Below are 12216 nucleotides of genomic sequence, written 5' to 3'. Positions count from 1 at the left end.
ATCTCTGACCAGGCTTTGTGCATTATTACTTTTTATGGATACTTACATTGACGTGGATCTCTCTCTCTCAGTCTTGCCACAGTAATGTTTACAGAGGATTAGATTGACAGCAAAGCATCTGATCTGGGATCAGGCCAACAGTTATTCAACACATTCTGATGCCCAGAGGCTGTGGCACACGCTGACTGCATCCCTTCCTCAAACCCTCTCTCTGTTCACTCAGTCTTTCATCCCTTTCTCTTCTGGCCTCTCACTTTGAGTCACGTCGTCATCTCAAATTATGGATATTAGCCATTTCCAGTTTGATGAGGTGTATTTTAAAGGAAATTAGTGACTTTAAAGGGGTCATTTGATGCTGCTAAAAAAACATTATTTTGTGTATTTGGTGTAATGCAATGTGTTTATGCGGTTTAAGGTTCAAAAAACACATTATTTTACATATAATGTACATTATTGTTTCTCCTCTATGCATCGCCTTCTGAAACGCATCGATTTTACAAGGCTTATAGTTCTTAAAGAAGTTCTTAAAAAAGTGAGGTGTGCTCTGATTTGCCAGCTATCCAGTGCGTTGTGATTGGCCAAATGCCTTAAGCGTGTGATGTAAATATTACGCCTCTTAAAATACTATGCCGTCTCCCAGGCCAGCAGCACGAGACTCAGTCCAGCTGCTTTGCTCGTGCACATCCCATCCTCGGTTCTCTTTTAGCAGTTCAATTAATGGGATATTGGTTTATTTTGCATCAGAGGGAGTGTAAGGCACGTTTATAAACCGAATAACTTAAGTAATTTGTGGATTAGTGCATACTGGAGATGCAAACCATTTCAAATGATTCAGTTCGATTTGGTGATGGGTTAAATAGAAAGATTCGTTCGTGATCCGGACATCAGATGAGAAAAAAACCAATAAAACCCATTACAAACGAGGCATTTGTTGCATCCAATGGGACACAATTACTGATTATAATGACTTATAATGTCTTTTTAAGCGTTGAGTTGTGTATCGGGCTGCTTAAACCTAAAACCATGTCTGCATTTGTGATCTGAGGAACAACAAACAACAAGCCTACTCTACTGCATTGGCACATTATTTAAATATTAAATATGTACTTACAAGCTATGAGTCAGAAGCGCCAGACTGTCTTTGCAAAGTTTGAACTGCCCAACTTTATATAAACAGCTGTTGTGCCACAGACGCTTTGCAGGCTACTGGTTCAGGAAACAGTTATCTTCCTCCATAAAATGAGCTGCACACATCGGAATATTTGGGTTGGACTGTTCTGGAACAGTGTTGAAATTCAACTCAACTGATTACTAGTCTTGTCCTCTTTTGTTCGCTTTAACAAGGAAATGGCCCCGGTGGCAACAGAGAGAATAAAAGGTACACCTTCTTTCTTTCCATAAACATTTGGGCGGCGTTATGCAAATCTTCCCAAATAGTGACGTAGACATGTGGGGGCGTGTTAGAACGAGCCTTTTTAGGGGTGTGTGGAAGAGTCTTAAATATGATAAAGAATATCTCTTTGGATTTGAGACTTTAGTCTTTGCAACTTTACAGATTTAATTTAAGCACCAAAAGCTCGTAACACTCCAAAGAGAAAGGAATAATTTAAATTGCAGCACTTTAAGCATTCTTTGGATAAATAATATGTTTGGTTGTTTAGAAATTGCACATGCACATTAAATTAATACATGGTATATTTTGGGTCATAACTTCTGTCACAAATCACTCTTGGAAAACATATGAAAGTGAAAGTGACGTGACATTCAGCCAAGTATGGTGACCCATACTCAGAATTTGTGCTCTGCATTTAACCCATCCGAAATGCACACACACAGAGCAGTGAACACACACACACACTGTGAACACACACCCGGAGCAGTGGGCAGCCATTTATGCTGCGGCGCCTGGGGAGCAGTTGGGGGTTCGATGCCTTGCTCAAGGGCACCTAAGTCGTGATATTGAAGGTGGAGAGAGAACTGTACATGCACTCCCCCCACCCACAATTCCTGCCGGCCCGGGACTCGAACTCACAACCTTTCGATTGGGAGTCCGACTCTCTAACCATTAGGCCACGACTTCCAAGTGCAGTTTACGATCCAAGTGCAGTTTAATTCCAAAAACAAGGCAAACAGGCATAAAAACAAAGGCAAAGGGTAATCTACAGACACAGTGTAACAGAAAACAATACTAAAGCAAACAAGGGCTAACAGAACATGGTATATATAGGGGAACTAAGAAAACCAAATGACATACAGCTGGAAACAGTAAGAACTTGTAATAAGTGCAAGGGGTGATGGGAACTGAAGTCCGGAACAACTCAAACAACAGTCCAGAAGAATGCCCTCTGATGGATGGCTGGCAAGGGCACTCCAGCAGATGGCTGGGACTACTAACCTTTAGAAAAGTAGTTGTTTACAGTTTTGCATTTTAATTTCACATTATCTTAGTACAAGATAGTTATTAGAAACAAAAATGTAATGACGGTATTTATACTTGTATCTACTTTTTTAATTATCATTTGTTTACATAATCATGGTAATGGGATTGTCGTTTTAAGATCATCCATTTCTGAGACATTAAATTGCCCTTAAAGAGTTCACTTCTTGAATGATGACAAATCATACTTTTTAATACATTGAGCGGTTTAAAAATGTGGTAAAAAGGTTGATGGAATACATGGAACTTTATTTATTTTAATGTTACTTGCTCAATAATTCAGCATGTTAAAATGTTTTTCTATGGAGCTAGGGGCACTGAAGACTGGAGTAATGGCTGCTGAAAATTCTGTTTTGCCATCACAGGAATAAATTACATTTTAAAATACATCAAAATAGAAAATGTTTAAAATGCAATCACAATATTATTGGTTTTTAAAAAAGAAAATCTTACAGGCCTCAAACTTTGAACAGTAGTGTAATAAAAAAAAATTAAAAGTAAAAAAAAAATATCTTAATTAACATATAGTAAATTTGCTAGCAAGTCATTGTTTAAAATAATTTTACTCGTGCTGTATGAAGATACAAATTTTGTAGAACGACACATCTGCTGTATGTCTACCGCTTGCCTGTTGGTGAACTGCTGTTTTCCACATCTACAGATGAGCAGGTGGAAACATCCTGGGACGCCCACTGTACCTTCTCACCCTCTCCCAGATGGCATGAGATTAAAGGAAGGGGGTCAGACAGATTGTTGAGGTTACATCTCAGATAAGATCAGAACTGTGTTCGCTGTCAAAGAGCTTCATATTGCATACTTTTTCCAAGCTCTTCCTTCTTTTCCTCCACTAAGCTGTGAGTTGAATGCTCAGATGCTTGGATGCCTCTGAAGTGGGAGGAAAGCAAAGCTTTTTCGTCAACATCCAAAAAGGTAAACAAGGAAGGGAGAGATATGAAGCATGAGAGATCAAACATGCGACTGGAAAGAACACAACACACCCATCACCAGAAAGATTGAAGAAAAGCTGTACGTGTCAAAGAAGCTAGAGGGGTGTTTTATAAGGACATAAAACATTATGCACCTGGATAAGGGTACATACAGTTTGTTTTTAGATGTAGCCTTCTGCCTAGGTACAAAGTGTTTAATGTTGCTTTTCTGATTGTTTACACCAATCTTCCTTGTTTTTGTGCTTGTGTGCATGTTTTAGTTTCTGTGAGGTTCGTGATGTATATTCTTTCAGTCAAGATTAAGTATATACAAATAGCATAAGAGCTGCAGAACATCTTAATGTAGGTTTCATTATATTCTGCCTTTTGTTTTGAAATTGGTGTGGGTGTGTAAGTTAGTGATAGCATAATTTAATCTAGGCTGCTAGCACAAAGTTTGTTGGTTCAGTTCCACAACCAGCTGGGATTTTCGTAAACATTTAAGTAGTTATAATTCACAAAAAAAGCTTTTTTTTTATAGTGAGTTCCTGTTCAACTGAATGAGGGTTACATTTGTTTGATTGGACAGTTTTTAGGAGTATAATGACTAAATAAGAGGCCCAAGAAATACTATCATTCCCTCATGTCTCAATTGTGTTTGCTTCGTAAGCATCTTTTGAGAGTCGCCGAAAAACTCACTGAGGGGATTGCATTGCCCATTTCAAAAGTACCCTCAGGCTATCAGTCGTAGTAAAGGGTGCCTGAAAAAGCCACAAATCTATGTGAATTATGAATATCAATGCATCTGTTATGGCAGATTCTCAACTGTGGTTTCCAACGCACAGAGTTAACAAATAGACAGTGACATATTGCAGTAATGTTTTCACTTCCTTCCTCCCTTTCTTTCCTTCTTTTCTGGCATTAATAATACCAGTATGTCAATACACCTCTTGGGGGTGTAGATTATAATGGATTTCTTGAGAAGGCAGGGCTGTTACCATTTCAACAGGCTAGCAGGTCAGTTTGCTGGTTCTGAAATCAATCTTGCATGTCCACTATCAATCACTGTGAAGCACAGTGCACTCACATCCTTGAATTTGTTTGATTTGTGGCTTTTTACCAGTTGAAAGAGCTTAAACACATTGATAATCTTGTTTGTCTTTCCTAGTTTTGTTGAGAACCAAACCACTGGTGTGCCTCGGGGGTCAATATTAGGCCCAATACTGAATGCTCATCAATTGTGCTTTGCTCAGGCTCATGATAATGAATCTTTAAATTGTATCTATATCTCTCTGCTTGGGTGTAATGCGGGCTAAGTGCATTGAAAGCAAGTTTTTAACTGTGCATCTCAAAAGTCCCATATACCCTGTTTTTATTTATAGCTGTATCCGGGGGTAATCCAGCCTCATACACAGCATTAGAAGGACTTTCCTGCTGTCTAATTGACTAATGGTCAGATTAGGTAGGGCACAATGGACCTCGCTGACATGGCGTCTTGCAGTGATAACAGATGGATTATGAATTGAAATGGGACAGGCAGAGCGGTAGTACTGTGAAAACATTGCCTCAGCCGATTGGAATGAGATCAGTATAACTATGAATGACAGGTCTCACAAGACAGCTATACTCTAAGGTAACATCCTAAATAATATGGAACCTTATAAGTGACGGGTTTAGATCGCTATTTATAGTCAGCAACTCTGCATGATGCTCAAATCACAACTCTTACTTGGGGCGCTCAGGATATTTGACTGAAATGATCCCAGTATGACCTTAACATGTTGCTAAGCTAATTATATATATATAGTAAAACTTATATATAATTAGTAAAACATAGTCACGATTTAAATAAAATGAGGGAACAAATTAATAAATCATGCATTTTAGTCTAGTTTTCCAATTAAAAATGTATTTCCTTAAAACAAGATAAGTGTTTTTGAGGAAAAAATGGCTAAATAAATTAGGATTTATTTATCAGAGAATTTATCTATTTGTTTATTTTTTTCCCCATTAGTATTTTTTTTAAACATCAAGCAGACAAAATTCAAAGTTTATGCTTAAAGGAATTTTTCAGTATGATACAAAAAAGTATAGTCTATAGTTATCACTAAACTGATACAATACTGATTGATTAATTGATTGTTTGTCTAATTGATTGGTTGTCTAATTGATTGTCTGATTGATTGCCTGAGTGATTGTTTTATTTGTCATCTAGTTAAATCTTTGTATTGGGAACACACCTATGATCTTCTGTGCCTCCACTTCAGCTTCCTTCTATTTCATTGCTTCACCATCCCTATTGCTAGCTCCTCACTTCTTCCAGTACATCCTCCCTGGCTGTTTCACTTCATCAGTCCACCATAGTGCAATTTAGAAAGCGTTATTACAGTCCATATCTTATCATCTTGCCAGAATAGTACCGCCTTTCCACAGTAAATGGGTTGGTAGTTGTAGATTGCAATTGCCAGTTCCTTTTGCAAGGCATTAATAACGAGCTGTAATTTCCCCTGATGAATCACAATTAAGTGTTGTCATATTGTCTTATATACAAGCGGAAGAAGAAGTAGGTCACTTTCTTTTCTCATCACAAGCCACATTCACTGCAAGGGATTACTTGCAGTGGCACTTTCATATATGGGCAGGACAGGATTTGGACCCTTGGCAGCTGTAATGCTGATTTTCCTTAATGTTTTTGGATGGAGACTGTATGTGCCATGACTTTGAGGGGCAGATAAGGAATTGTCTGAAGTCTTTCTTTAGAGTCTGTCACATCGCAGTGGCTAGTCCTTAGATCAAGAAACATAATCTGCTATCTCCCAGCAAGACCAGACAGAGACACTTAGGAATCAAATTCAATGAAATGAGATGGGGTCCATATTGCAGGAATTAGGAAGTGTCCGGAGACATCCTTTGGGTCTGGTTAGTGCCTCCTGATTTTGGTTTGGTTGCCAAGATGATTCATAACACCCAGTCGAAGGACAGAAGCTTGCCACAGAAAGCTGCACAGACCCTGTGCTATACCAGCTCTCTTGAAGAACAAGCACAATGACTATACAGGCTTTTTGCATGACTCGGTGACTACTTACACAGTGACAGTAATCCTCTTGGATCCAAGCAAGATAATCACATGCACCAGACAACAGAGAAAAAATCAAGAAGTGATGGATTTCCAGCTAAGCACCTCATACCTTTCCTCAAGTGCAAACACAGCACATGCTCATACAGTATGAATCACTGCACATGTTCTTCTGCATTAAGCATTCTGTTTGTGGACCCCCACTGATTTCAACCTAGTTACATTTTCATGTTGTTAAATTATTTTCTGACACCGGAGCAATGGCCTAGTGGTTGGCTCATATGCTCCGACACATTTTGTTGTAGTGCTTGTGCAGACATCGCAAGTTTAAGTCCCATTTCTTGTCATTTTATGTGCTTTCTACTATCTCTGTCAATTAAAATGGTGAATTTGTCTGTCCATGGAAAGTGAAGGCCAATTTTGTTGAGATGTACAGTAATACTCTGAAAAAAAACAACTATCCTTTATTAATAAATCTTATCCTTTACTCCAGCAGTCACAGTGACTGTAAAACTTTAATGTCCTTTAATTTTTCTAAGTTCAAACACATTGTTAATCTTATTTCCTAATTTCATTGTAAAACAAACTGTGGAGTGTCGCTGGGGGCGATTATATCCCCAATTCTATTGTAAAAAATAAATAAATGTATTTTAAGCGAATGCTCAGTGTTCTTGATTTTCCCAGGCCTATGCATTTTTAAAGCATATTTATTATGTTTTAAGCTGTTTTATTTTGAAATTTATTAGATTAATTGTGTTGAAAAATTTATTAATTTGATATTGTGATTTAATTGTTGAACCTCAAAAGAAACAATCATGTTTCAAGGACAAGACATGTTTATTTCAAGAAATTGTTACAAATTGGCCAATTTTATTTCCCTTCAAAAAGCCCCTATTGAAACTTGCAAAATCTCTTAAACATTCTCAAAATACTTAGCCTCTAAAATATTAATGTATCTTAAAATTATTTTTTCCAATAGATTTAGCTTGTTTCAAGAGGAAGATTTGTTCCAACGCATTCATCATTCACTGAGATACAAACCTTTTGAAAAGCAGTAGTTGTTTATGGAGAATATAACAGAATAACCCAAGGAATGTGCTATCATGTCCATGTAGTGGACTTCCTAGACTATATGAAGCACATACAGTTCTTGTTACATGTCTTATGAGACTGTGAACCAATGCCAGAACATAGCCCATGTGCCATGTTTTCAAAGAAACACCAAGCCCAAATCCTTCACGCCTCTCTTCTTTTTCTACCTTGCTTGAGCAAATGTGCAAAGACACTATTTCCAGATAGTATTTTCCTCACCCTTCTTCTCTGCAGGAGATATTGCAGTACATTTTGTACACAGGAAGATGATGCCACTTCCAAGTGGACAATACTGAGGGCAAATAACTAGCTGTCTTGCTGTGTGCCTTTTTTGCAGATTGCTGCAGCCCATGATTGCTCATGTGGAAAGAATCACTTTTTTCTCTTCCTCTAGGGGTTGGTAAACTGAAAGCACTTTCTAACTTAAGCTGAATTAGATGTAAATTGGTAAAAAGCTTGATTATGAAAAACACTCTAGAGGGAAGCTCAAACTTAATAAAATGAATGTATTTTACATTTTTATTCCCTAAGTATTATCCCATGATATGTCTATTATCTGCACTAACTTGTCCATGACAAATTAACATTGCCTAAGCCATTGAACTCTTTGGAACGAAGGACTGATGGACAATATTCATAATAATTAGGTGACACAAAAATCTATACAAGATGCTAGAGAGACCTATCTTGTGTGTATCTAGACATTATGAGTTCAGTGTTGATAGCATGTTGATAGTGTGCTTTCAGCTTTCTGACTGTATCCACCTCCCTTTCATCTTTAACGCTTCAGAGTGCCATACAGTAGCACTTGTGTTTACAGGTGTGTTGAAGTCTTGAAGTGAGCCAAGTGAAAGAGCTGTAAAGCATCAACCTGGACTATTAGCCTGACGGAATTTACACAGCTAGAAAAGCATTAGTAGCACAGGAGTTCACAAATATGAGATGACCCGGACTTCAGTTTAATGAGGAAAATGAGTTACAATCAAAACTTTAAGCAATTCATCTGTGCTCCCATGAGAAAAGTGCCCACTGGATATCATGGCTAATTATAGCAGCATCAAAGGTCCATTTTGAAATTAGCATAGACACTCTCAGAAGAAGAAAAAAGTTTCAGGCAATAATATTTACCTTTAACCATAAAACTGACTTGTATGTTCCATACAGTCACTGGGTCTTGTTCACCAATAATTGACTAATTCACAAACACATATTTGTTCTTAATCTTGTGGTAATGTTAATGAATTTGGCATTTTTTTAATTAAGCAACTTGCCCGAGGTTAGTCATTTGTATGAACACACCATGGACTTTTAAACACAACCTTTCTTTACTCTCAGCAAGCATAAAAAGCTTGTGTGATAGTTTTTTTTGTTTGTGTTTTTAAAAAAAGGAGAATATGAAAATTATTGATGAATCATGATTTGTTTGTGAAAATATGCAGATATCATCGATGAATTTGTACTGGCATGTGGTTAGTGTTTAGTTAGTTGGCATATCCACGTTAACCCCTACTGCTAAATGTTGTAGCTTTACAGCCTTTCCCATTTAAAATTGACCTTGTACTGGTGAAAAGCCTCTTTGCTACGTCACAGCCAACAGTCACTGACGATGTCTGCTATTTTTTGGAAAGCCAGTGAGAAATGTTGTGTTTTGTGTGAACATCCAGCAACAGTTTGTATCGGCTCAAGAAAAACAGATTGATACGCATCTCATCAACAAAGCCTTTCTGCCAAGGTAGCTGCCTCTCCCGAGAAGAAATCACTGGCGTGAAGATCAATCCATCTTTCAGCGATTAGCTTTTCTTATTTAAAGTATGATTTATCAACAAATTGAGCTTTAAGATGATGTTGGCAAGCGATTTAATGGTCGTAGTGGATTCATTTTCTTTTCATTATGTTATTACATGCTTGGGTAGCCGGCGGTATTGTGAGATATTCTAGTTGTCATGATGAGGCAGTCTTTGCACAGTCTTCAGTCAACCCGAGAAGACATGGGTCGTGAGAGTGGAGAAGTTCCATTTGCCCCTATTTCCTGTGACCTGTCATTAGCATGCCTTTCATAGGCTATCACGGTGGAAAGACACCCAGCTCTGGGGCTTGTTGTCATTGTGTTGCTATTGATTGATAGATGATGAGAGATGATGTGAGTTTCAAACACTAGTGACAGCTTAATGACTGTGCAGGGCTCCTGTTGAGATTGTGTGCAAATCTATGCTGTCAGATGTGGTTTTTTAACTGCTTGTAGTTGTATTTTGATTGCTGTGAACTGGTATTTGGTAGGTCTGGTAATGGATGAGAGTGTCACCGCTTGACGTCGGCCAGTATTTGGACAAAAACACGGTACAGGAATTTTCTATGTTGTTTGCTTCTAATATTATATGTGTGGTACTTTGGTTTTTGGGAAGAGGTGAGTAAAGGTCTTAAGAGATGTTAAGGTTTTAGAGAGTCGATGATAAAGAAGAATAAACCATAAAATCTAGTTTAAACACATATACCAAGCTCTTAGAATTACTTTAGTATTCTTGTTGGTTTCATATAGTTTCAAGTTTAAAATTAATAAATGCAATGCAGTCGTGTCTAATGATGTCGTGTGTTGTGAAAATTGTAAATCTATGACTTAATAATTAATAATAAATTGATTAAAATAATAAATATCATTCACTTTTTTTGTCATATCACATGATATTTTACAGCCTTAACTAACCTTGGCTTGTCATAAAAAGGTTAATTTATCTGATATTTTTAAGACACTTGTTGACCTTTTAATAAAGATATTCAAAACTTTTTAATAAGATTTATTCTTCATTATGATATCAGGACAGTTTTACCACCCTGGCATTTTTTACTTTTTGCCCTTCAAAAAACTATAAAAAAGAAATGAAAACATTCTTATCAAAGAAGAGGTGGGTTCGAACTATTCTGTGTTTAAATGGCATTTGTAATTTGTTTTTGAATAAATTAATAGATACTGAAAATAATGAGCGTCATGTCTTTGACCCTGGAGTCTTTCGGGTGTTTACTGTTGGCACTCTCACAGTGAGCTCCCTTAACATGCAGAGTTAAGAAATACCCCTGTGCTTTCTCAGCTAGCAGCAATTAGCACAAACTCCACAGCTCCTTGCTGACTAATTACAGCTCTGTTACATACTATATGCAGGAATACATTAACACTTCAGTTTATCATTTTAACCCATTGCTTAATGTACATACACTTTGAACTGTTCTCATTGTACGCTTATTGAGGGGTGGTGTGCATTGATTTCTTTTTAAATAGCTTGAAAATTGTTATCATTTAAAGTAGTAAAAATAGATGTTAAGCATTTTACCACAACACATTTCTCTTGCTGTTTTAGGCTTGTTTAGCTGGTCTCCCAAGCTGGTATTCTAGCCTGGGGTGTGCTCCCAAAGGCAGCTATGGTCTTAAGTTCCATCGTTACCAACAGAGTTCAATGGAACTTGTGACCATAGTTGGCTAACAATGCTTTTGCGAAATGTTCCCCTGAGCAACTAACAAGATATTAAAAGCCCTCTAAAACTATAGTAGCAAACCTGACTAGCTTGTTGGCTAGCTAAGAGACAGCATACCTCCTTAGGCTATTTAGGGATACCAAATTATTCCCCTGGTGGACCATCCTGCTGTGAAAGTGTTATGACTTAGACGTGAATTCTGATCATACACTAGCATTAAAATAAAAATAATTGTATACCATATTTATGTATAAAACAGTATACTGTATGTTTAATATGCTTTAAAATGTAATTTATTATAGCAAGACTTTAATTTATTATAAGCCACTTAAGAATTTTGTCATTTTAAATCATTGTGATACATTTTTTTCAGAATTTTTCATGAACAAAAAGTTCAGTGAACCGCATTTATATGAAATAGAAATGTCTTTATTTTCACGGGGTCCTTGCTGAATAAAAGTATTTCTTCTTCCTTTTAAAATGATTAATAGAGTGATTAGAATGATTTCTGAGGGATGATGTGACACAGAAGATTGGAGTAGACAATTTTTATTTTTTACATATTTGGAAAACACCATTTCTCCAGGCTTGTATGTTTCATTTTAAATGAAATTGTGTCATTCTTTTCACCTTAAAGCCTCAGAACCCTGACATTTTGTTTTTCTTCATCCCTCATTATTTTTTCACTTTTTTCACATATTTGGCACTCTGTATATAAATTAAGTTAACCTGTTACCTGGACACCTGTTCTGTTTGGCTCATGTTGAGCTTTGCTACAAAAACCTTTTGTTATTGGATGAACTTTCTAACTGCTGATTAAGTCCATGGCACAAACCCCTATAGGGCTCGCTGACCTGAACTAACTCATGCCTTTCTCTTTTCTCTGTAGGTACAACCAGACAGCCTAAAGAAGGAGAGGTCCCAGGAGTAGACTACAACTTTGTGACCGTTGAGAGGTTTGTGGAATTAGAGAAAAGTGGAGCTTTGCTGGAAAGTGGAACTTATGAAGGTAAATTGACCACATTGCTCAACCACATACTGTATTATGTAGCAATTATCTCATTGCTAAGATTATGGTCCTTAAGTCCTATACTAACTAACCAACCAATTAAGTAATGAAGTGTTGGTTTTTATGCTGTGAACATAACTGATGCCTCAAATCTTTTCCATCAAATTTCTTGAGGTGAAACGAGCTATTACTATTAGTATCCTAAGCTATT

The 12216-nt window shown here is 37.0% G+C and overlaps 1 protein-coding gene across 9 annotated transcripts in view; it reads left to right on the top strand.

Annotated features, from left to right (window-relative positions):
- The window catches only part of LOC132099039 (membrane-associated guanylate kinase, WW and PDZ domain-containing protein 2-like), a 230025-nt gene that overhangs the window by 115798 nt on the left and 102011 nt on the right, over nt 1-12216 (top strand). For all 9 annotated transcript variants that reach the window (XM_059505420.1, XM_059505419.1, XM_059505418.1 and 6 more), the window contains exon 3: nt 11886-12005. In XM_059505420.1, the coding sequence (XP_059361403.1) occupies nt 11886-12005 (120 nt within the window). The remainder of the gene's footprint in view (nt 1-11885; nt 12006-12216) is intronic.

This window comes from Carassius carassius, chromosome 22 (assembly GCF_963082965.1).
Source record: "Carassius carassius chromosome 22, fCarCar2.1, whole genome shotgun sequence".
Taxonomy (NCBI): Eukaryota; Metazoa; Chordata; class Actinopteri; order Cypriniformes; family Cyprinidae; genus Carassius; species Carassius carassius.
Note: the sequence above shows the minus strand (reverse complement) of the source record. Positions and strands in the feature narration are given on the sequence as shown.